We start from the raw sequence: 26993 nt of genomic DNA, 5'->3' as shown, positions 1-26993 counted from the left end.
AGATAACTGAGATAACTGACGAAACGGAGAGATAATGTGGAATAACTAAAATGTTTAGAATGAAGAGTGCATATCGAGATACGCATGGGTAAGGTCAAAATGTCACTACACAAATGAATCCTAGCCGTGAATAATACATTGGAGGAGCAAGAAGTATTTCAGAGAAAACGAATGAGGAAAATTAAGCAGTAATAAAGAAATGTATGAAAACATAGAGAAGTAACAGCAACAATAAGGCAATGAAGGTCGGTACTGTTGGCACATTTATAAAGAATGAATGAGAACAGTCTAACAGACCCAATTAAAGAAATTAACTGGTTAGATACAAGACGTTACGATTTTAGAAATATACAGCAAAAGAGTAATGGATACATTTTTGCAGGCTTTGTTTCACAGATTCTAAGTTAAAATAATACCGTGGTTACGGTATAGACTGCAGCAATCGCAGTTAAACAATGGAGGTAATGGTGTAACTGATAATGAGAAGACTGATCTGCCGGTAAAGGAGGCAATAATTAATGGATTAAATCTTTGTATTACGTTTCCATAGAAAAAAAATTATCCGCCTGATATGGAAGTGGCGAGAACAATGGAAGACATCAAAAACTTGTACGGGGAAGGCACTGTGTGGAGAGGTATCGTACCATTTCTACCAAGGTCTGGCTTAATGGTTGTAGTTCGTCAACACGAAGCATCGCAACGGTTTGTAGCGTGAGATTTGGACATGAAAGTTTTGTGTATCACCAGAACAGAACTGACATCAATGCTGCGGTATTATGTGATTGTGAGGATGAGGTGGTCAGAGTTGTGAACCATGTTACGTTCATCATGTCTCCGTTTCACACAGAACATTATTTCACTTTCAATGGAAACAGTGTGCGAGTTCTTGCAGCAACCACTGAAAATTGATTTCGAAGTGCACTTGTACTATTTGAATTTGAGAGTTAGCTATAGCACTTTGGGATATGATATTCTGTATTCTTTAAAATATGTTTGATGTGTTCTGTGTATTAACCATAGAAGTCTACACCACAAGTCTGACCCTGACGTTTTTTGTTCGTTGCTGTGTCTGCACCACTGCACGTACACAGTCCGCTACCACCAATTTTAATTCAGCATTGAGTAAGGCCTTGTAGAGGATATTAGAATCTGTGAAACATCGTTGTTTAATTAATTTAACAGAAATGTTGTTTGAGGGGTCACTGTAACGCTGGAGCACACATCGCGTAACTGTTCTGTCGGTGAATGTGAAGTATATGTATGCGAAAATGGGACGTAGAAATGACACTTTACTGGCTGAAGATGAGGTATGGGAAGCATTGTCAGAACAACTCAATTGTGAAAGTGACGTAAGTCACGGTCTTGGTGAAATGTGATTACGAAGCTGCTGCTCCAGCAGCTGATCAGTCCGCCGAAATTTCAGACAGCGGTGAAGAAAACACAGTCGCACACGGTAAGAATGGTCGTTGTTGGAACACAGCTGTTCCTAATAGAAGAGGTCGTCCAGCTGCTGATAATATTATAGTCTATATTACAAGAGTGGGGAAATAATGAATGAATGGATTTATGAATAATTGCGAACGCCTCAAAATATTTGCTCAATACGTACATTTAATTAAATGAATAGCATCTTCATCTAATTAAAATGCAAATAAAGTCATTAGGTCCGTATCACTCTCAAGTTTCATGACTGAAAAGCTTTCACGACAGTTCTTACTTAGTCTCGAATTTTTGACGCATTAATACTAATAGTGACTGAAAAAGTACATGACAGGTGAAATGAAAAGCGTTTGCTATATGAGAGTCAAGTTGAAGTATAAAATACTCTATATGCAGCGGATTTCTCCAGGAAATAATTGAAGAACACAGTGGCCATCGTGTACAGTTCGTGTGACTTCAGAAGTGTACATTGCTAGGATTAATATTTATTAATGTCGATTGACTATTCCAGCTGGTTGACTGAATGATAATTATTTGAAGACTAGATTAAAAAAAGTAACTCATTATGAATACAAGAACAGAAACTGTAAGGTGGAGCTACGAATAACCAAACTGAATGGCTCTAAGGTGTTATGGTCTAAATGTCAATAAAATAAATAAAAAAAGTATTTCAAAAAGGAATGTATAACTACAACTTACTGGTGGCCAAGTCTTCCTACCTCATGTAATAAAAGAAGAAGGAACAGCACAAATAAATGCTTTTGGAGGGAATGTATCAAAATTAGAAAGATTCTAACAAGGGAACCTCCCCATCTCGCCCCCGCCCCCCCCCCCCCTCAGATTTAGTTATAAAGTGGCACAGTGGATAGGCTTTGCAAAACTGAACATAGATCAATCGAGAAAACAGGAAGAAGTTGTGTGGAACTACGAAAAAAAGCAAAATATACAAACTGAGTAGTCCATGCGCAAGATAGGCAACATATAAGGGAGTTAGAGCACAGGAGCGCCGTGGTTCCGTGGTTAGCGTGACTAGCTGCGGACTGAGAGTTCGTTGGTTCAAGTCTTCCCACGAATGAAAAGTTTAATTTTTTATTTTCAGACATTTATTATCTGTCCGTCATCACTTTTTTGGGAGTGATTATCACATCCACAAGAAAACCTAAATCGGGCAAGGTAGAAGAATCTTTTTACCCATTTGCCAAGTGTAGAAGTTAGGTGGGTCGACAACATGTTCCTGTCATGTGACGCACATGCCGTCACCAGTGTCGTATAGAATATATCAGACGTGTTTTTTCTGTGGAGGAATCGGTTGACCTATGACCTTGCGATCAAATGTTTTCGGTTCCCATTGGAGAGGCACGTCCTTTCGTCTACTAATCGCACGGTTTTGCGGTGCGGTCGCAAAACACACACACTAAACTTATTACAGTGAACACAGACCTCAAGGAACGAACGGACAGATCATAACTTTGCGAAAATAAAGAAAATAAAATTTTCACTTGAGGGATGACTTGGACCAAGCATCCGTCGTTCCGCGGCTGATCGCGCTAACCACGGGACCACGGCGCTTCTGAGCGTACATTATCCCTGATGTTGCCTATCTTGCGCACGGACTACTCAGTTTGTATATTTTGCTTATTTTTTTCATAGCTCCACACAACTTCTTGCTGTTTTCTCGATTGATCTGTGTTCAGTTTTTCAAGGCCTATCCACTGAGCCAACTTATAACTAAATCAGACGGGGGTGCGATGGGGAGGTTCCCTTGTAAGGAATGCCTGGTGACAGGAGTGTTGTTAGGTGGTCTGAGAAAAGAAAAAGGGGCCACAGTGAAAATATTAAATAATATTGGATGAAATAGGAACCAAAACGGTGAAGAACTGTAATTGGTTCCTACCTGGGCGTAATGAACAACACGAAACGAACAAACGGAAAGAGAAATTACCGCCCGTGAGAAGAATGTTTGTACGCTCTGCAAGAGGGGCAAAGAGCAAGGTACAGCTGACACAGTAGTAGTAGTAGTATTAAGGAATAAAACGTTCTCTGTAGCAGCCCCGGCAGTCAGTGAACTCCTGACGACGATGTAGGAAATGGTCATCGAAAGCTCGAGGGTTTTTTTGGAATTGACGCGGCTTGAAAACCGAGAACGTTTTATTCATGTATGCCGTCGCGAAAGACACCGAGGACCCACGGTAGTGGTAGTAGTAGCAGTAGTAGCTTTATTCGTACCTACATCTCTTTTCACCAGGATATAGGACATGTCAAAGTATTTACAAGTGTAGACCAATTAAAAATACTTCGTGTACAGCAGAGAGGCAAGTCGTCTTTCAGCTCCGTTTTCGGAGGACAGGAGACGTTAACTGTGGGCCAGATGCCCGGAGGTGCGGCCGGCTAGCTGCAGGCTCCGGCTGCGCGGCGGATGCCCGCCCTGTAGCGCGGGTCGGCGCCGCCCGCGCTCAGCGCCGGCCTGCCGGCGGCCACAGAGGGGTGCGAGCCGTCGCCGGTGCGGGCCGCCCTGGCGCGCAGCGCCTCTGCCGGCACCGTCTGCAGGTCGTACGCCTGGCCCAGGGCCGCCATCAGCCGGATGAAGGCGGCCGTCGCGTTGACGGCGCCGCCGCCCAGCTCGGCCGCCTTGTAGTCGCCGGGGAACGTGTGGTGGAAGTTGTGCCAGCCCTCGCCCAGCCCGAACGCGCCCATCGCCAGGCTGTCCGTCGCGCTGATCGACCTGCGGCAAACGCCCGACTCGTCATATCCGAAAACTCCACAACCTTACAAAATAAACAAATCTGAACAGTTAAACGTACGCGGGTCATCCAAAAGAAATGCACACTATTTTTGTAAAAATACAGTTTTCATTCTGCATGTGTGAAAGTTTTACAGTGTGAAGATACATCCTTCCCGCTTGTTTTCAAACTTAGTTCAACCTGTTCCCGTGAAAGGCGCCGTCACAGCTTGTCTTCAAGATGGCTGCTACACTTGAAGTTCGTCAGAAGCAACGTGCTGTCATAGAATTCCTGTGCTGTGAAAACATCCACAAGATGAAAAAGGTGTATGTAGATGCTGCTGTCGATCGCAGTACAGTTAGTTGGTGGGTAAGCAGGATACGCGATGAAAGTGGACGCGGCAATATTGAGGATTGTCCTCGCAGTGGCAGGTCTCGTACTGCACACGCTCCAGACAATGTGCAGAGAGTTAACGAATTGGTGACTACTGACAGACGCATCACAGTGAACGAATTGTCGCGCCACGTTGGGATAGGGGAAGGAAGTGTTTGCAGAATACTGAAAGTGTTGGCGTTAAAAAAGGTTTGTGCCATGTGGGTTCCCAGGATGTTGACAGTCGCTCACAAAGAAACAAGAAAAACGGTATGCAGTGAACTTTTGGAACAGTACGATAATGGTGGAGATGAATTTCTTGGAAGAATTGTGGCAGGTGATGAAACATGACTTCATCATTTTTCACCAGAGACGAAGAGGCAATCAATGGAGTGGTATCATGCAAATTCACCCAAGGAAAAAAAAAAAATTCAAAACAACACCTGCTGCAAAAGTTATTGCTACGGTGGTTTCCGATTCCGAAGGCCTCTTCCTTGTGGACATCATCCCACGTGGAACCACCATAAATTCTGATGCATATGTGACGACACTGAACAAACTCCAGGCTCGACTGAGTCGTGTTCGACCACATCGGCAAATGATCGATGTTTTGCTGTTGCACGACAATGCACGGCCACATGTCAGTCAAAAAACCGTGGAAGCGATCACAAAACTCGGATGGACAACACTGAAACACCCGCCTTACAACCCTGACCTGGCTCCATGTGACTATCATATCTTTGCGAAACTGAAAGACTCTCTTCGTGAAACAAAGTTTGAAGAAGATGACTCCCTTGTGCACGCCGCCAAACAGTGGCTGCAACAGGTTGGTCCAGAATTTTACCGTGTGGGTATACAGGCGCTGGTTCCAAGATGGCGTAAGGCAGTTGAGAGGGATGGAAATGATGTGGAGAAATGAAAATATTGTTCCTAAAGGATGTATCTACACACTGTAAAACTTTCAAACATGTAGAATAAAACATGGATTGAAAAAAAAATGGAGTGCATTTCTTTTGGAGTGACCCTCGTATATCCTGGAAATGGAAATGCCGTGTGTCTAGGGCCTCTCGTCGGGTAGACCGTTCGCCTGGTGCAAGTCTTTCGAGTTGACGCCACTTCGGCGACTTGCGTGTCGATGGGGATGAAATGATGATGAAAGACACACAACACCCAGTCATAACGAGGCAGAGAAAATCTCTGGCCCTGCCGGGAATCGAACCCGGGACCCCGTGCGCGGGAAGCGAGAACGCTACCGCAAGACCACGAGCTGCGGACGTATATCCTGCAACCCGGAGCACGGTACCACCGTCACCTAAAGAGAAGGTCGCGGTGCGCTTGGTGTGACGTCACCGAGAGCGGGCCCGAGGCCCACGAGAAAGACAGGCCGCGGCTCGTACGTCACTAAGGTAGTCCTGAACTCGCTCGCTCGCTCGCTCAGCTCAGCAGACAAAATGCGTTTCTAAACCTGTTAACTCGTAGCTGGGCGTGTAAGTACCAACGAGAATTGCATCTTCCACTGGAATCTGCTGTTGTGAAGTCTTACTGATTAGCAGCACTACAGCAAAATTTAATTTAAGATCAGTACTCGATATAAATGGTATCACCCGCCACGGTAGCCGAGCGCGCTAACGCGCTGCTTCCTGGACTCGGGTTAGCGCGCCGGCCCCGGGTCGAATGCGCCCGGCGGATTAACGACGAGGGCCAGTGTGCCGGCCAGCCAGGGTGTGGTTTTTAGGCGGTTTCTACATCTCGCTAGGTGAATACCGGGCTGGTCCCCACGTTCCGCCTCAGTTACACGCGTAGCTGACATTTGAAAACACGTTCGCACTATTTCACGGTTTACACAAGACACAGACATTTGGGGTACACTCCCACAAAATAAATCCCTACATCCAGTTTGGTGAGATCTGTGAAATGAATGAATGTATGGTCGTCTGCTAACCACAGATAGTGAATGTGAATATATGATCATCTTTGAGACGATCCTTTGGCCACCTTTGGTGGGACCAAAGAGATGAAATTTACCTGAGCTTTGAGCGCCTGAAATGTGGCTGACCAATACGGTAGCAAGGTGCTCCCCCACTTCGGCAGAGGTGCGAGAGGACCTGAAGAACGGCCATGTTTCAGCACTCTGCCGCTGGATCTTTTGCTGTTAAGACCTGTCTTAGTTGTGCTCCGTAAAGACAAAAGAGTGGAGACATGGTATGCATGTGGAATATTTAAGAGTAGTTTGAAATAATAATTTCTCTATTTCAGGAACTATTGTGGGGAGAATTAAATGTCAGGCAGGTAATATTAATGGGATTGTAGTAATCTTCGGAAGTGACCAACGGTCACAATGAAACCATGTGTAGCAATAAGTTGAAATACTTCCGTGTGCTTAAGTTAAGCTGAATTACTAGCGTGTGTACTATAAGTTGAAATATTTAAGAAATAGCGTGTGCAGGACTTGAAATTAGAGGCGAGTACTTCCACGTGGTGAGTACTGTGTGAGTCTCAATCTGTGTATGAGACAAAGGATAAAGAGAAGTACTCGTCCATGGTATCAGTTGAAGGCTCGTGTGTGTGATGAATATGTTCTTAATATTACTTTGCGAGATATGTTTCTGTGTGACGCTTGATTCAAACTATAACACTGTGAGAGAGAAACAAGGTGAGTCAGCCGTCTATCCAGCAACGCCACTTGGCTTGCATTGCACAGGAAGATGTGCATATATCTCCAGAGTTCATTGTACGAAAGTAGAATTACGAAGTTGGGCAGTGTCGTGTGAAACTGGGATAAATATTAATTGAAGTGGGAAAGCTGAAAGTGATAATGTTGTGACTATTCCCTGTGTAGTATTTCATGTTGTAGTGTGGTGTATGTCATGTAATTTAAGTATGTGTGGTTTGCATGGGAGAGTAGCAAGGTAGTTTCAGAGGTAGTGGGTTATGCTTGTTCCTTCTGTACCGCTCGGTCTGGAGGAAAGTTTCGTGATGATGGTTGTGAGAGTCGAAGTGTGAGATATAGCAAAAGATCCACCATCCTATCCAGAAAGTGTACGGTAGCGTTAAATAATTACGAGACCATAAGATAGAGAATCACCAATGTAAAGCCATGCCCACTGGGCGGAGTTTCTCATGTGTTATTGTTGTAGGTTATAGAATTTGTGTGTTTAGGTTATAGAATTTATCGGAATAAATAAGATGGTGAGAAGAAAAAGATTGGTGGCCTTTTCCTTCGAATTGTATGTTGTCATGATATCCAGAAATTATAATGTGTGCGCCACTCATATTCAGTGCGATGGCCACGTGTTGATAAAAGCCGTTAAATAAAAAAGAAAGAAAATGTGGTATTGCCAGTGCGTAGTGAACAGTCAGAGTTCTGTAAATTACTGATAGTCAGATGTGCGTTTCCGTTGCGTAATATTCATACAGAAGAATAATTTGTAACTTAATTGTGAGTACTAGAGTTCATGTTACTCGATAAATAAGAATGAATACACTCGCTTGGCAGACCACTCATCTTGCAGGCCTGACTGCTTGATGCCACAGTATGAGCAAGGCACGTGGGTGCCTCTCAATTTGAGCGGACAGCGAGTGCAGAACTACCTTCGTGACGTACGCGCCGCGGCCTGTCTTTCTCGAAGGCCTCGGAGCGAGACGGGCTTAGCTAGTCACTGCACTGGCAGAATACAGGAGCACGCACTTCAGTCCTTCTCAGACGATTTTACAGAATCTGTTCGTAAAGAAACTTGAGTTCTACATTACTTGTAGCTTCATATGTCAGCTTCATGGTGAAATGACCATCACTTCATCAATGGTCATACATATTGCAATATTTGCTATATAAATAACAAATTGGATAACGTTGCAGTGAAAAATAGGAGTCGCTATAACCTTGCTTTTGGGGCATATTACATCATATGCTGCTGCGAATGAAATTTAGCTAAGGTATTGCATTTTTCTTTAGACGTGTGAGGTCTATCTGTCTCCAATCTCAAAAAAATGGATTTTAAGTAGCGTGTTCACTTCCGATTGCACGAGAGCAGGAACGAAACGTTCATAACATTCCTCTCATATCTCATAAACGGTTCGAAATATGAAAACGAGATTTTGGTCAATGATAGCACACAAAGAAGAGAGAGTTTAGCCACATGGTAACATAAGGAATTTTATTTACTGCGATACAGAAAAAGCTACAGTTTTTATTTAATTTTTTAAACCAGTGCTGTAATTTTCGAAAAGTTATCGACAGCTAATGAAAAGAAGATATGCTAGAATGAAAAACATGAAATTTCTTCTCTTATGTTACTATAAAGCGATAGAATTAAATCTCCCAAAGAAGTTTCTTTCTACACTTCAGTTATCTTTGATATATGAAAAATTACTACAGATAGCGTACCATCTTTCCGCTTTTATCCCTGTGTAGAATTGCTACAAATATTTCTTAATTCATCAGTGGAAATGACTTTAACGAATAGAAGGCAAGGTTTTGTAAGTCGTCAGTTTCGTCACAGGTTCAGAGTTACGATATAGAACTGGGTCAGTTCTAGTCTGCAGCAAAAATGCAGAACTGTTCTATTAGAAAAAACGTATTTGATGCCACTTTATCTGTGGTTAATAAGGTTGAAAAACAAGATAGTGATTGAAACTTCCTGGCAGATTAAAACTGTGTGCCCGACCGAGACTCGAACTCGGGACCTTTGCCTTTCGCAGTTTTAATCTGCCAGGAAGTTTCATATCAGCGCACACTCCGCTGCAGAGTGAAAATCTCATTCTGGAAACATCCCCCAGGCTGTGGCTAAGCCATGTCTCCGCAATATCCTTTCTTTCAGGAGTGCTAGTTCTGCAAGGTTCGCAGGAGAGCTTCTGTAAAGTTTGAAAGGTAGGAGACGAGGTACTGGCAGAAGTACAGCTGTGAGTACCGGGCGTGAGTCGTGCTTTGGTAGCTCAGTTGGTAGAGCACTTGCCCGCGAAAGGCAAAGGTCCAGAGTTCGAGTCTCGGTCGGGCACACAGTTTTAATCTGCCAGGAAGTTTCATATCAGCGCACACTCCGCTGCAGAGTGAAAATCTCATTCTGGAAGATAGTCATTACTTTATGAACTGCTTGATGCAATTCGTTAAGGTTAAAACAGCTTATAAACACATATAATTTATCTTTAACGCATAAAAAGATAATTATGGTGAAGACGTTCACCACTTCACTCTGAATGGTTATAGGAACGAAAAGATGGTACACTATTTGCTGGGAATTATTTTCATATTTCTCAGATGAAGAAAAGGGAGAAAACCTTTGGAAAGTTTCAGTCGCAACAATTCACTATTAAAAATTACACGATTCCGCTAAACTAAGCACATAATTGGCGTTTTATTTTTGCGTGAAATGTTGGTCTTTCCTTATTTGTTATGAGTAACAGCTACATTTATTTGGTTGACAGATTTAATTTTGCTTCTTTTGGCAAAAGAACGGTATAATTTGCACAAAATCACGTTGCAGTAGGTGTTGCGATAGAATCCGGAAACAGAATCTTATTAAATAAGCAGTTGACGACCAGAGATGTCAGTAGCTTATGGAAGATCTCATTGTGCCGGTTTGCAGAGACATAACAGAAGAAATTTCACGTTTTTCACACTAGCAAATTTTCACTAGCTGTTGCTAACCATATGGCAAAAAATCTCGTTTGCGTGCTGTCATTGGCCAAAATCTCGTTTCTATATCTCGAACGGTTTACGACATATAAGGGATGTTATGAATACTTCATTCCCGCTCTCGTGCGACCGGAAGTGTGAACATGCTATTTAAGATCTATGTATTCGAAACTGGAGACAGATGGACACCTCCTCATAAGTCTAAAGAAAAATTAAATATGTTAGCTAAATTTCATTTGCGGCAATACGTGGTGTAACATGCAGAAGCAAAATTGCAGTGATCCTATTACTCATTGCAACTATTTCGAATTTGTTTTTTATATTCCAAATATCACAATAACTATGACTGTTTACGAAATGGTGGTCATTTCATTATGAAGCTGACATATAAAGCTACGAGTAACGTAGAAATAAAGTTTTTTGTCGAATATATTCTGTACAATCAATCTATTCATTAAAAGTATAATTTAATGTTGAAAGTTTAACAGAATAACGCGAGTATTACAGCTAGAAATTGTGTGTTTGTCTCGACGCAACACGAAACTCACATCGCGCAAATGCTTGGACTTAATTCAAACAGTATTTACGAACGAGAGCACTTCACAAATTCCAACAAATTTTGCACATAATTTCAGACCACTTCGGTACTAGTAACGGTATTCGCAACACAGTTTGCAGACATGGATCACTTAATGTATCTGCAACATTGTATCGTTGCGACACACATAGCTCAGGAGATATGACGCCATAAGCATTCAGACACGTGAAAAACTAGCTTTTGCTTAAAATGGAGCCCAAATCATTTACTTTACCCTCATCCACTGTTTCATAATGAGAGACTCCCAAAAAACTTTAAGTGTAATTTCAAACCTTTCCTAGATTTTTCTCGCTTACATGTTTAAAGGCAAATATTTAACTCATTAACTCTTTCTAAAGTAACCAGACGTCTGAAGCTGCTTTATACATGGAATTTAAATTCTTTAAAGAAACGGAGGTTTACTGGTAAAAATCCAACGTGTAAAAATGAACACTTCTTTGTTTATCGTCGATCCATTCCTATACCATTCATCCAATTACCATGAAATTTTGGTGAGTCGTTGTGCTCACGCCCGCGAAGGTTTCTGTGGTGATAAGATCCACATATCACCCATAGGGGTGGGAGTGAAAAGGGGTAGCACACTAGCTTAACTAAGGAATGTCTGCAGCAATTTCAGTCAAATTTAGTGTAGTGTGACTCATTATTTGTATAAAAATATTATTATGGGGGTACATATCACAACTACCCCTAGGGATGGAAGTGGGGTGATAAGATGTGATACGTAAAAATGTTCGATAACGACCGATATTAGTATTGAATGCATAGTTTTCGGTGACATTCACCATGACGTTTCACCCCTAGACTTCAGGTTGGGCGGGGGCAAAGATAGTCACAAAATAGCATATCTCCGAAACCCCAGAAGAAATTTCCACCAAAACTGGCACACATATTGTGATTCTTCAATTTCTCCAGGCGTATTTTATGACGAAATATATCTCGGGTGAACAGCCTGGTATGAGTGCGCATAGGACACAATATTTCGGCAATTGACCACGTTGCCATCATCAGGTGTGCTGATGTACTGACCGGCGGTGGGCCGGCCCGTGTATATATAGGACAATACCCCTCCCGCTCACCTGATGATGGCAACGTGGTCGATTGCCGAAATATTGTGTCCCATGCACACTCATACCAGGCTGTTCACCCGAGATTTATTTCGTCATGGCACACATATTGTTATATGGGGAAAATGTACTGTGACGATAACACACCCCTAGCTCAACTATGGGTGATGGTTCGGTGCGCAAAGGTTTGACATAAAAGCATAACTCAGTAACGCCTGTAGCAATTTCAGGCATATTTTGTATTTACATGGCTCATCATTTGTATGAAAATACTGTGGGAGTAAGATACCCTTACTATCACAAGGGTTGGGGGCGACAATGAGAAAGTTTGTCACATAGAAACTACTGAAAGCGATCTGTTGGTATCTGTTTCCTGTAATTACTTCACGTAGAATACTCTAAAAGTATGAATCGCAGTCTCCGTCTCATTTATGTTGTTTAGTGCCTCACTCACATTTAATGTCCTGTGTTGTGTTGCATGGTGTAAAGCAGCGTAGAAACCGACAGTTCCCACTTCAGTGCTTTTTCTCGAAACGATCATCATTTACTGGCAGAAGTACAGATTCCCTAGGAATCCAGATGAAGTTGGGGGGCGACATTCGCTAGAGATACGGATGAAATACACACCTCAAAAAAAGTTTTGTATCACCCCGGTACCCAGAACTCCTGAAGATAGACGTTGACTGTGGATATTGTATCACAGACACGGTCACTTTGACTGTTCAGAGAAGTCACTAAATACTCCCAAAGATATAAACAACCATGCATGAACAGCGCCTATTAGACGGAGGGGGTCCGACAGTTGATCAGTTCCAATCATTCCACCAGGAAGGGGGTACACGGCTGGTGTTGCCTGTCCATGCCTAGACGGTCAATACCGCGGTTCGATCGCGTCCGCATTGTTACTTTGTGCCAGGAAGGGCTCTCAACAAGGGAAGTGTCCAGGCGTCTCGGCGTCAAACAAAGCGATGTTGTTTGGACATGGAGGAGATACGGGGAGACAGGAACTGTCGATGATATGCCTCGCTCAGGTCGCCCAAGGCTACTACTGTAGTGGATGACTGCTACCTACGGATTATAGGTCGGAGGAACCCTGACAGCAATGCCACCATGTTGAATAATGCTTTTCGTGCAGCCACAGAACGTCGTGTTACGACTCAAACTGTGCGCAGTAAGCTGCATGATGCGCAACTTCACTCCCGACGTCCATGGCGAGGTCCATCTTTGCAACCACGTCACCATGCAGTCGCAGTACAGATGGGCCCAACAACATGCCGAATGGACCGCTCAGGATTGGCATCACGTTCTCTGCACCGATGAGTGTCGCATATGTCTTCAACCAGACAACCGTCGGAGACGTGTTTGGAGGCAACCAGGTCAGGCTGAACGCCTTAGACACACTGTCCAGCGAGTGCAGCAAGGTGGAGGTTTCCCACTGTTTTGGGGTGGCATTATGTGAGGCCGATGTATGCAGCTGGTAGTAATGGAAGCCGCCGTAACGGCTGTACGATACGTGAATTATACCCTCCGACCGACAGTGCAACCATATCAGCAGCATATTGGTGAAGCATACAGCTACATGGACTACAATTCGCGCCCGCGTCGTGCACATCTTGTGAGTGACTTTCTTCGGGATAACGACATCGCTCGACTAGAGCAGCCAGCATGTTCTCCAGACATGAACCCTATCGAACATGCCTGGGATAGATTGAAAAGGGCTGTTTATGGACGACGTGACCCACCAACCACTCTGACGGATCTACGCCGAATCGCCGTTGAGGAGTGGGACAATCTGGACCAACAGTGCCTTGATGAACTCGTGGATAGTATGCCACGACGAATACAGGCATGCATCAATGCAAAAGGACGTGCTACTGGGTATTAGAGGTACCGGTGTGTACAACAATCTGGACCACCACCACCTCTTAAGATCTCGGTGTATGGTGGTGCAACATGCAGTGTGTGGTTTCCATGAGCAATAAAAAGGGAGGAAATGATGTTTATATTGATCTCTATTCCAATTTTCTGTACAGGTTCTGGAACTCTCGGAACCGAGGTGACGCAAATTTTTTTTGATGTGTGTATAAGTATAGATAAGTGTGAAATTCTTAAAAGTATAGTAGGTACGGATACAGTATACAAGAAACATATATTACGCGGGCGACGCGACGTGTGGGAAGTGGGACAGCCGAAATATTTGTTATTGCAGAAAACTGAAGGACAAAAACCACTCGACTAGACATTTTCAAATTTAATTTAAAGTACAAAAGATCACGTGATTTCATTTATTTTGCACATGTAGATGTGTCTGCTTTGTATATGTGTACCTACTTAGACAAAAAAGAGGCATTGCAATGCATACCAAACACTGCTACAAAAAAAGAAAAAATGAGTTCGTGAGAGCTGTGGCTAGTTGAGCCACAAAGGGATAACGAAAATATGTCGAAACCCGTAATTTACAGCTGATGTGGATTTAATAAAAAGATACCTAAACAGTTATTTCAGTGTACAAACATAAATAAATTCTGCATCGGCTCAAAAGAAGTCTTGCTTCACATGTATATATCGCAAACACATTCCTCCTCGAACTACGGTGAGGCGATTCCAAACATCATCTTATTTAAACCGACTAAACATGTAAACAACCTTGCCTATAGCCGCATATATGGCAACCATTTTCATTTAATTGAACATCCGTGAAGCAATTACACGTACCTTCGTTCAGAAAACAGTATAGTCACTTTTGTAGGCAGTATATGGACGTTCTACGATGCTAAGAAGCCAGGTACCAGAGTTTGATCGCACTCGTGTTGTTGCTTTATGTCAGCAACGATTGTCAATAAGAGAATGTGCGAAGCGAATAGTGGTGACACAGAGTGATGTGATACGCTTAAGTTTCCTAAACACTCATATCGTTCGTGGCTTGTTTCACTGATCGCCCTAGGGTAACAGCTGCGGCAGATAGCCGGTATCTGAGACTTCTAGCCCAAAAGAACTCCGACCAGACTGCCACTACGATAAACAATCACTCGGAAGGACGTGTACATATAAACTGTGCGAAACACGCTCCACAGCGCCTCTTGGTATTCGAGATAGCTCTGAGCACTATGGAACTCAACACCTGAGGTCATCAGTCCCCTAGAACTTAGAACTACTTAAACCTAACTAACCTAAGTACATCACACACATCTATGCCCGAGGCAGGATTCGAACCTGCGACCGTAGCGATCGCGCGGTCCCAGACTGAAGCGCCTAGAGCCGCTCGGCCACAGCGGCCGGCGGTATTCTAGATGACCATGGAGAGATTTGGCTCTGGAACACAGACATCATGCTGAACGGTACAAACTGTCACAAAATTATCAAGGATAAACTTTGGAAACATGGCGTAAAGATAGCTTCATAGATGTATGCCGAATAAATCTGATACCAGTTGACCGTAGTCGACGTTTGTGAGGGAACCTGGTAATGCTGCAGCCCCGCCCTGTCAGTTGAAAGAGCAAGGTGGAGAATCAGTGAGGTTGCGCGGTGACGACATGTGAGGGGGTCAGACGCCATTGTTGTGTCTCCAGGGGAAACCCACCACCTCCAAGAATACAGGGATAACATCTCCCACCCCACCGTTGGACTATTTCATCAGAATGTGGCATAAGAATTCAAGTTTATCGATGACAACTCGCCAGTCTATCTTGCATTCATCGCCAACGATTTCATCAGTCGTGTAGTTATTGTACGTGGATTGGCCTCCGTGCACTCCCGATATAAAGCCCATGGAACATATTTGGGTTCGATTGAAAAGAGACGTGTGAACACGGCCTGTCGCATCACGAAAACCTAGGAGAGCTGATCAGGATTGTCACTGAAGAATAAGCTACATTAGACCAGCGGTGGTTAACTTACCCGTATGCGCATGACGCGTAGAGCGTAGGCTTATATTCAAGCAGTGGTGGCATGTTACTCTCTACAATGAATGAGGCTGCTGCACAATGGGCTCACATCAAGAAAATGATTTTTGTTTATTAGAGTGGGAGTGATTTGTTGTCAAGAAACTGGAAGATGCATTACTTTTCAATGCCATACCCCCTTGCACAGAATAACTAAGAACTTTTGTTTGTGATTTGTATTTAAGTGCGTCACTATCGCTGACCTCTTTCAGTACTTTGTCTTTCATGATCAAAGTCGTAGGGTATTGCTGGCTGGGAGTCCCAGAGGGATATGTTAGAGTTGGCGATACATGTCTGCGTGCGGTAAAGGGCTTCTATAAATGATTCATTCGTTTTCAAAATTTGTACGAGATTGATTCATGAATAGAACCGTTAACTCAACGAGTTTGCATTGTGTCCGCGAATTGACGTTCCGTGTGCAGTGCCTTGACAAAATGGCGACGAAGGAGTAGAGAATTTTTATGTGTTGGAATGTGTGAGATATTTATCTGTTACAACAATGCAGCATTTATTCAGGAGATGTTATGGAAAAGAACCGCTATGCAAACAGAGCATTGTGTTTTGGTTGACTCAGTTAAGAGAAAAGTACCAATCGATCAAGTGTGCCGGAGGCAATCGTGAGGAGGGGGAAGCGAAGTTTTGTACCCATTACAAAAAAATCAACGGCCCGCAGAAGCAACGAACATGGGACAACACAGCAAAGTGTGTGGGAGTTTTTGCGACGGCGGTTTCATTTTAAACCGTACCGTCTGCAGCTCATGCAATAATTAAAACTGAAAAATTATGGTCGGCGCCTTCAGTTTAGCAGCACAATGCGGGAAGCACTTGAGAATGAACATTTCACCTTCACGCTGATATTCAGCGCCAAGCAAACTTCCACATATCTGGAAAGCTTAAATGACACACTGTGAGAGTGTGGTTCACTTAAAATCCTCATGAAACTACGACTCATGAACGAGATTCAACGACGCTTAATGTTTTGTGCGCAGTATCACAGACGAAGCTGTATGGTCCGTTTTTCTTCTGTGAGAAAACTGTAATGGGCACCTCCTACCTCGAAATGTAGCAGTTGTGATTGTTTCTTTAAGAGACTGCTGATTCCGAGAATTTCATATTCCAACAAGAAGGGGAATCCCTTCCTTGGACCATCGATGTCCTTCGGTGGATAACTACAAATGGACGCTAGATTGGACATAGTGGTGAAGAAGAAGTGGCTCTATTCCCTTGGCCTCTCAGATTGCCTGACATAATGCGTTGTGACTTTTTCCTTTGGAGCACTTTAAGAACCGTGTTTACCTACCCCACTGCCACGAACAACGGAACAGCCACAAGACCGCAACAGTGTTGCTTTCATGATCACAGACAGAATGTCGCTGCATAAGGTAAGGATTAACATTTGGACGTGTGACGTGTGACAAGAGGGGCTGTCGATGAACATTCGTAGAGAACAAAATGCAAACTTTGTGACTTTACGGTTCTATCCAATCATCTATACACATCATATATTTGTACACGTGATACATCAGTAAATATAGAGCCCTCAAAACAAATTACTCATTTACAGTAGCCCTGTGTATCTCTCGAGTCCGTAATTTTGTCATATTTTACTATCTCTTGCACAGCTATCCGGGCTGTGTGCAACATCAAAGGTTTCGCAACCTCCCTCCTAGTTTGAACTTCACTCGTCGCATCGTACAACATTACTGAGCGATTTAATGGTACAGTTGGACGTAGCATTTAACAAAAACAAAAAAAAGAAGGTCGGAGTCTTCCTTATTGAACCGTAAAAACAAATAGTGCCTTTTCCCTTGCTCAAGGCGGCAGGGCTAATCATGAAAAATAAACAAATAATGTAGGTTGGGCTACGGCTGCGACAAGCAAACAAACGAAGAACGTAAGCTGATTAGTGATAATTACATACGATACGTCATCCCGTGCGAATGCCCGCAAAGTTCAGACACTTGCGCTAACATTCTGTCTACAAAATTTACACTTCAAAATCATCGTTAGTTAATAGTACGATGAGTCCTGATACTGATTCTACTCATTGCTGGTCTGAGGCCTTATCGTTACTATCACAATGAAGAATACTACTATAAAAATCCCGACGCGGTATGGATGCGCTGTGATACCCACATCTGAGCAACGACTGTCCTTCTCAGTTAACCTTTTCAGTACATCATAATGTTACCAAACTGATAGAGAAAATTAGACATAAACTTTCTCTGACTATCGCACCGCGTTGTATGTAAAAAATTTGTTGGAGAAACCAACGTTTCGGTCACGGTTGCAGTGGCCTTCTTCTGGGCTTCAGCAAATGGTTCAAATGGCTCTGCGCACTATGAGACTTAACATCTGAGGCCCTCAGTCCCCTAGAACTACTACTTAAACCTAACTAACCTAAGGACATCACACACATCCATGCCAGAGGTAGGATTCGAACCTGCGACCGTAGTGGTCATTCGGTTCCAGACTGAAGCGTCTAGAACCGCTCGACCACACCGGCCGGCGGTCTTCAGCAGACCCAGAAAAAGGCCACTGTAAAAGTGGGCAAAACGCTGTTTTCTCCAGTAAGCTTTTTTGCACTCTGACGCTGTGTGATACTCAGAAAACTTAATGTCAAACGACTGGCGGCGCAAGACTACGCAATTACAGGACAGAGAAAACTTAATGATAACACGCAGATACTAGGAACTTTTACGTTAAGCAATTCCCTCTCTGAAGTCAGTTAAGCGTACAGATAGAAAGAGAGACGTAGGAGAAGTTAAGGTAAAAACGAGTGAGAGAAAAAGAAACGGCTAGCTGCCGCTCGTATTCGTGGTAGTGGTGAGCAGAGAAGAAAGGGATGAGGAGTTCTATCGCTAAGATTTGTGTAGAGATGAGGGCACGTGTAAGACACGTAAAAAGGAAGCCTATTAAAGTGATTCTGGAATGACTGTAGGAATAAATAATGATACACAGTGGGTATGAACGTTCAAGTTCAAGATTACTGTTTACTATTGCCGCTCCTTCCCGTTTGTACGACCCTTTTTTTAAACACCCATAGGAGCAAGATTTGAGTAGCAACATAATTACGTTTGATGCAGTTTGGGATATTCTGCTCTAGTTGAGGTTTGTCCATCTATATTATCGGACCAAAAATATCCAGTATGCAGTATTGACCACTAAATGTCACGACAGGTTGACTTGCCAGCGTAAGAGGGGGCGAGGACTACGGTATTGTCAGTAGAGAAGCAGTAACAGTTCAGTGATTCCGAACGTGGACTTGTCGTAGGACGTCATCTGAGTAACACATCCATCAGAGACTTTCATCCCTTCTACAGCTGCGTAACTCGTCTGTTAGTAACGTGATTGTGAAGTGGAAGCGCAGAGGAATAACACAGCTGAATCATGACCAGGCAGACCGCATGCAATGATGGGCAGGGACAGTCGAACGTTACAGAGACTGGCGGTACGAAATCGCATGAAATCAGTGGAAGGAACCATTGGTGAATTCAAAAGTGCATACCAGCAGTCCGGCTAGCTTAATGACCATGCATAAGGAGTTAAAAAGAATGGGGTGAAAAGGTGGAGCAGTTAGTGATAAGCCACATACAAACATCAAATGGTTCAAATGGCTCTGAGCACTATGGAACTTAACTTCTGAGGTCATCAGTCCCCTCGAACTTAGAACTACTTAAACCTAACTAACCTAAGGACATCACACACATCCCTGCCCGAGGCAGGATTCGAACCTGCGACCGTAGCGGTCACACGGTTCCAGACTGTAGCGCCTAGAACCGCTCGGCCACTACGGCCGGCATACAAACATCAAAAAAAGTTTTCCATCACCTCGGTTCCGAGAGTTCCGGAACTTATACAGAAAACTAGAATACAGATCAACATAAACATCATTTCCGCTCTTTTTATTGCTCATGAAAACCACACAATTGCTGTTGTACCACCATACAGCGAGACCTTCAGAGGTGGTGGTCCAGATTGCTGTACATACCGGTACCTCTAATACCCAGTAGCACGTCATCTTGCACTGATGAATGCCTCTATTCGTCGTCGTGGGATACTATCCACAAGTTCATCAAGGCAGTGTGGGTCCAGAGTGTCCCACTCCTCAACGGCGATTCGGCGTAGATCCGTCAGAGTGGTTGGTGGGTCACGTCGTCCATAAACAGCCCTTTTCAATCATCCCAGGCATGTTCGATAGGGTTTATGTCTGGAGAACATGCTGGCCACTCTAGTCGAACGATGTAGTTATCGTGAGGGAAGTCATTCACAAGATGTGCACGATGGGGGCGCGTATTTTCGTCCATGAAGACGAATGCTTCGCCAATATGCTGCCGATATGGTTGCAGTATCGGTCGGAGGGTGTCATTCACCTATCGTATAGCCGTTACGGCGCCTTCCATTACCACCAGCTGCATACATCGGCCTCACATAATGCCACCCCAAAACAGTGGGAAACCTCCACCTTGCTGCACTCGCTGGACAGTGTGTCAAAGGCGTTCAGCCTGACCAGGTTGCCTTTAAACACGTCTCCGACGAGGGACTGTTTGAAGACATATGCGACACTCATCGATGAAGAGAACGTGATGCCAATCCTGAGCGGTCCATTCAGCACGTTTTTGGGCCCATCCGTACAGCGCTGCATGATGTCGTAGTTGCAAAGATGGACCTCGCCATCGATGTCGGGAGTGAAGTAGCGCATCATGCAGCCTATTGCGCACAGTTTGAGTCGTAACACGACATCATGTGGCTGCACGAAAAGCATTATTCAACATTGTGGCGTTGCTGTCAGGGTTCCTCCGAGGCATAATCCGTAGGTAGCAGTCATCCACTGCAGTAGTAGCCCTTGGGCGACCTGAGCGAGGCGTATCATTGACAGTTCCTGTCTCTCTGTATCTCCTCCATGTCCGAATAACATCGCTTTGGTTCACTCCGAGACGCCTGGACACTTTCCTTGTTGAGAGCCCTTCCTGGCACAAAGTAACAATGCAAACCACGGTACTGACCGCCTAGGCTTGGTTGAACACTACAGGCAACATGAGCCGTGTACCTCCTTCCCAGTGGAATGACTGGAAGTCATCGGCTTCCCCTCTGTCTAATTGGAACTGCTCATGCATGGTTGTCTACATCTTTGGGCGGGTTTAGTGGCACCTCTGAACAGTCGTAGGGACTGTGTCTATGATACAATATCCACAATCAACGGCTATCTTCAGGAGATCTGAGAAGTGGGGTGATGCAAAACTTTTTTTTGATGTGTGTACTTCTGTAGCCAGTGATAAACGACGCTTGAGCTGGAGTAAAGAGCAACGCCGCTGAACAGTGGATGACTGGAAATGAGTGATTTGGAGTGATGAATAATGCTGTACGGTTTGGTAATCCGATGAAGTGGTTTGGGTTTGGCGAATACCTGTTGAACGTTGCCTGATATCGTGTATAGTGCCAACAGTGAAGTAGAGGTGAGGTGGGATCGCAGTAAAGAGCTGTTTTTGTGATTATGGTGTGGGCTCCCTAATGCTCTTAAGAAAATTCTAAATGCAGTAGGGGACGAATATATTTTACATCACAGTGTACTGCGTGCGACAGACTAATCATCGGAGACGATGATAGTCTGTATCCGCATGACAGTGCATCCTGCTTGTGGACAAGAACATTCCTGAAATGGACTGACCTGCCCAGAGTCCCGATTTGCAACGAGTGGAAGACCTTTAGGATGAGTTAAAATGTCGACTTCGCTCGAGAACTCACAGTTCAAAATCACTATCTTCTAAAGAATGGGCCGCTGTTCCTCGACAGACAATCAGACACTTCGTAAAAGATGTTCCCAGCAGAGTTCATGACGTCATAAAGACGAAGGGTGGAAACCTCATATTAACGTCCACTAATATGCGTCCAGAAACGTTTGATCAGATAGTGTACATGCTACTCACTTGTCGAAAGGTCGATGTCCGAAGACGTGTGCCACGCTGTTGATGCACCAGGTGATGTTGAGGGAGACGGTGTAGCGGAGGACGGACGCCAGGTGCCACGACACCCAGCCGCTCTCTCCCCACAGAGCCACCGGAATCCAGGCGGGCAGCACGAAGCAGAACAGCGGCATGATTACTGGGTACAGCCTGCGGCATAAGCACAGCGACGTCAAGTCTAGGAGTAGCGCATACGGCGGCATCTGGCACACTATGTTCCTGTCCTCCCCTTCTTACTGTAGAAGAACACGTAGGCGTTTCAGCAGTAACAGAGAAAGTCGTTTGAAGGAGTGGTTCACATAGCTACAGCAACATTTACACAGTCCAATCGCATTAACGTGATCTCCGAACATAGGTTAGACATCAGCGTGCATTAAACACTCACAGACGGCAGCTGGCAGCACTAGGAGTGGACGGTGTAAAAATCGTGCCGCCTTGGTTAAAGTACGCTGAAGATCCAAAGAAACAGGTACACCTGCCTAATATCGTGTAGGGTCCACGCGAGCATGCAGAAGTGCCGCAACACGACGTGCCATGGACTCGACCAATGTCTGAAGTAGTGCTATTTATTTAGCGTATGGCGCTACATACATGGTTTACACTCATTACATTGTGAAATTATATGATAAAATACACTATAAAATACATAAGTGAAGGATACATATTCAGATAAAATATAATACAGGGTGATCAAAAAGTCAGTATGAATTTGAAAACTGAATAAATCACGGAATAATGTATATAGAGAGGTACAAATTGACACACATGCTTGGAATGACATGGGGTTTCATTAGAACCAAAATAATACAAAAGTTCAAAAAATGTCCGACAGATGGCGCTTCACAGAATAGAAATAAATAGCATAACAAAGTAAGACAAAGCAAAGATGATGTTCTTTACAGGAAATGCTCAATATGTCCACCATCATTCCTCAACAATAGCTGTAGTCGAGGAATAATGTTGTGAACAGCACTGTAAAGCATGTCCGGAGTTATGGTGCGGCATTGGCGTCGGATATTGTCTTTCAGCATCCCTAGCGATGTCGGTCGATCACGATACACTTGCAGCTTCAGGTAACCGCAAAGCCAATAATCGCACGGACCGAGGTCTGGGGAGCTGGGAGGCCAAGCATGACGATTGTCAGCGCAGTCGCTGACGTTTTGCTGTCCAGCGCCATCTGTCGGACTTTTGTGAACTTTGTTTTTTTTTTTGTTCTAATAAAACCCCATGTCATTCCAAACATGTGTGTCAATTTTTACCTCACTATCTACATTATTCCGCGGTTTATTAAGTTTTCAAATTTATACTGACTTTTTGATCACCCGGTACATAAACAAAACAAAAAGTAACATCACAGCAGATATTTTGTGTCACACAAGTCTTCAAATTCTGACGTCCAAATTGGCGATCCATTAGAGGCAGGGCGGTGTGGCGTTGAAGAAGTCAGCCCGACTACCCTGGTAGGCTCTTAATTCACAGTCGTGGGCGATGTGCTGTATTGTTTGATTAGGTGCCCCACAGTCACAGCTAGGGCTGGGAAGTTTTCCCCACTTGTGTAGATTGTATGCATATAGTCCATGTCCTGTTCGGATTCTGTTTAGGCTTTTCCATAGCTGTCGTGGAAGTTCAAAGCCCTTAGGTTTCTCTGATGGACAGATAAGTTCACGGTTGTCATGGGAGGCACTATCACTCCAGGTCTAGTGCCATTTAGTATCCATGCTGAAGTTGGCAGCTGACAGTTGTTGGGCCAGTCTTAAAGGGGGGTTTCTGGAGCGGAGTCGTGTTCTTTCCAAGGTTGGGACATCTTCATGGATAGGAAGTAGGGCGTTATTCATTATTTTTGTGTATTCCTTCATCAGAGCTTTCTGTCTTCGCAGGGAGGGTGGATCTATATGACTAAGTGTTGCAAGCCAATATAGTGGGGTAGTCCTTATGCATCCAGTTATGGTTCTCATAGCAGCGTTGTGAAGTAGTGCTGGAGGGAACTGACACCGTGAATCCTGCAGAGCTGTCCATAAATTCGTAAGAGTACAACAGGGTGGAGATCTCTTCTGAACAGCCCATTGCAAGACATCCCAGAATGCTCAATAATGTTCATGTCGCAGAAGAGCGTTCCTGGAGCCACTCTGTAGCAATTCTGGACGTTTGGGGTGTCGCATTGTTCTGCTGGAAATGCCCAAGTCTGTCGGAAAGCACAATTGGCATGAATGGATGCACGTCATCAGACAGGGCGCTCATGTACGTGTCACCTGCCAGAGTCGTATCTTCACATATCAGCGGTCCCATATCTAACTGCACTTGCCCCACACCATCACGGATCCTCGACCAGCTTGAAGAGTCCCGTGCTGACATGCAGGGTCCATGGATTCGTGAGGTTGTCTCCATACCCGTACCCGTCCATCCGCTGGTCTCGTCCGACCAGGCAACAGTCAACAGTTCAATGTCGCTATTGACGGGCCCAGGCGAGGCGAAAAGCTTTGTAGCGTAAAGTCATACCGATGATGTTTCGTTGAATGGTTCGCACACTGACACTTGTTGATGGCCCAGTATTGAAATCTGCTGTAATTTGCAGAAGGGTTGCACTTCTGCCACGTTGAACGATCGTTGAACGATTTTCTTCAGTCGCCGTTGGTCCCGTTCTTGTACGATCTTTTTCCGACCGCAGCGATGTCGGAGATTTGATGTTTAATCGGATTCCTGACATTCGCGGTACACACGTGAAATCGTCGTACGGTAAAATGCCCACTTCATTGCTACCTCGGATATGCTGTGACCCACCGCTCGTGCGCCGTATTCAAACTCACTTAAATCTTGATAACCTACCAACGTAGCAGCAGTTACCGATTTAACAACTGCGCCAGACGCTTGTCTTATTTAAAGGCATTGCCGATCGCAGCGCCGTATTCTGCCTGTTTAAATATTCTGTATTTGAATATGCATGCCTATACCAATTTCTTTGGCGCTCCAGGGTATATCGTGAATGGCAAAATGACGCTACCCAAAACCGACGCCGGGGCAACTGTGGTTCACCACGGACCATAGATGCAGGGGTGAACGACGGCTGTGGAGACGTGTATTGGTGAACAGACGTGCAACGGTTAAGCAACTGACCGCCAAGGTGAACCAAGGGGCTGCCAACAGTGTGTTCTCAACGACCACTTAGCGAATGTTGATGTGTATGGGTCTCCAAAGGTGCCGCCTGGTTCATGCACCCATGTTGACTATTGTATGTCGGCAACGACGGCTAGTATTTTCACGCGAATTCTGCAATTGGGCGTCCACTGACCCGCCACAAGTGGCTGAGCTGTGCTGCGACTCGCGTTGGTCCTGTTTGTAGGTTTCCGCCCTCCGTTTGAGGCCAGCCGGTATCGTTTAGTTGGCATGGTGGCGGTTGTTTGTCTTCTTCTCGTATTGACTGGCTATTCGGTTTCGCAAGTGCGCAACTTCGACGTAAACCGGATCCAGCAAGCTTTAAGATGAGAGCATTTCAGTCCAGGTAGAGCAGGGCTTCACAACATACGTGCTCGCGGAGCAAGCTGTGAGCAGCAAGGCGCGAGCACGGAGCAGCGCGAGCACGCTACCCCCACTACCGGACCAGAGCGGAGAGTGGGGAGAGTCACGTGGGGCACACAAAAGCTGCCGCCAGTAAATTTAAATCCGCGGCCACCTGCAGGGATATCGCTCAAGAATTATTACTGCGACAAATGAAACAAATAAAGGAGAATGTACACACGCCACATAATTTTATTAGCTTAGTGTATGCCTCTACATTCGCATTAATTTGTGAACTGTTACACAATAAAAGGTGTCACTGAAGTGTGGGATTCTCGGTTATCTTGTACTTTTTGCCCTTTACAATTGCGTCTATGTTCGGAGTAATTGTTCTTGTGCATTTTAGGCGCAGCGTGCAGTTTAAATTTCGATCAGACAATGCGTTTCTCAGGCGCGTCTTGTTACATTTCATTGCAGAGAACAGTTTTTCACAAACATACGTGGAACCGAACATTGATATTATTGTAGCCGCCAGTTTGTGCAAACGAGGAAATCTATCCTGAGGGAAGTGTCTGTAGAATTCCTAAATGTTTTTCTTGTTCTGAAATTTGTCTCTGTATTCTCTGTCACACTGCAGGTCAATAATTTCTTGCTGCAGCTCAGGACGAATCTATTCGCTGAATATGGAGAGAACAGATCAAAATCACTGTCTAGTGCTGTCAGATCTTGAAAGCGCTGATACAACTAAACTATGTGAGTAATGTTCACAGTCTTTGTGGACATCTTGCATGGATGATAATTTAGGAAAATGAGCTAGGTTTCCTGTTTCCAGCTGATTCACCCGAAGTGTCAATTTCATTTTAAAAGCTCGTATTCGATCTATGAAACGAGTAATTAGCAGATCTTTGCCTTGTAGTAAAATGTTCAAAGCATTCAGATGGCTAGTTAAATCTGCTAAGAACGCGAGATCACATTCAAACATGCGCGCGCATTTCCCCTCCCTCCCCTCCCTCCCTACTCCGCGACCTTGCACCTGCTCGCGAGCACGTGCCTGAGCAGACGCGAGTACTCGCGCTCAAAACCGGCCAGTTGTTAAGCCCTGAGGTAGAGGAACCTCCACCATTGTGATACCTCGAGATTCTCCAGTGAGGTGGGTTCGTGATGCTGCTCGTAGTGTCGCTGAGGCGAAGAGCAGCGAGTGGAGTGCTTGCGGAAAGTGGACATGATTAGCTTTCATCGACTTCTTATTACTATTTACTGAGTTCAACTTGTTACAATTTGTTAAGTTCAACCAGCAGTAATTTTTCTTGCTGGTGGCCGCTAACGCCCCAGTTGCCTGTTCTGGGGGTTAGTGTATGTAATGGCAGTGTACATTTCCTCGCCTTGCCGCTGTTGTCCGGTAAGACGTGTAATTTTGACATCTTTCTTGATTGTAGGCCGGTTGGTGATTCTTCTACTCTGGTGGTAATGATTCCTTTCTCGTTCCAGGCAATCTAAACACAGTGTTCTAGACGTAGTGCAGACCGCCGGTTCCGGCTTTGGCGTATTGTTCCATCATTGCGTTTGGTTTATCGGACTTCAGGTAGCTTCAGCAAGATTATCATTAGTCATTAGTTAGACTGCCACTAGTCTGAGTTCCCATCTTGTGAAGTGAATGCAACTCTTGGCTACCTATCTCATAGCTCCCGAAAGTGTTTGTTTCCGGACCTTCTCAGAGGTCGATTCCTGGAGCACCGTTTGAGGCGACTTACCTTTAATATTTCAATACCTG

At 44.5% G+C, this 26993-nt stretch overlaps 1 protein-coding gene across 1 annotated transcript in view; it reads right to left on the bottom strand.

Annotated features, from left to right (window-relative positions):
- Window positions 1–3828: 3828 nt before the first annotated feature.
- Window positions 3829–26993, bottom strand: part of LOC126235017 (acyl-CoA Delta-9 desaturase-like) — a 72606-nt gene continuing 49441 nt past the window's right edge. The window contains exons 4-5 of the mRNA XM_049943752.1: window positions 21695–21880; window positions 3829–4162 (exon numbers count right to left, since the gene is read on the bottom strand). Of these exons, the coding sequence (XP_049799709.1) occupies window positions 3829–4162; window positions 21695–21880 (520 nt within the window). The remainder of the gene's footprint in view (window positions 4163–21694; window positions 21881–26993) is intronic.

Source organism: Schistocerca nitens, chromosome 2, assembly GCF_023898315.1.
Source record: "Schistocerca nitens isolate TAMUIC-IGC-003100 chromosome 2, iqSchNite1.1, whole genome shotgun sequence".
Lineage (NCBI taxonomy): Eukaryota > Metazoa > Arthropoda > Insecta > Orthoptera > Acrididae > Schistocerca > Schistocerca nitens.
The sequence above is the reverse complement of the archived record's forward strand: the minus strand, read 5'-3'. Positions and strand labels throughout refer to the sequence as shown.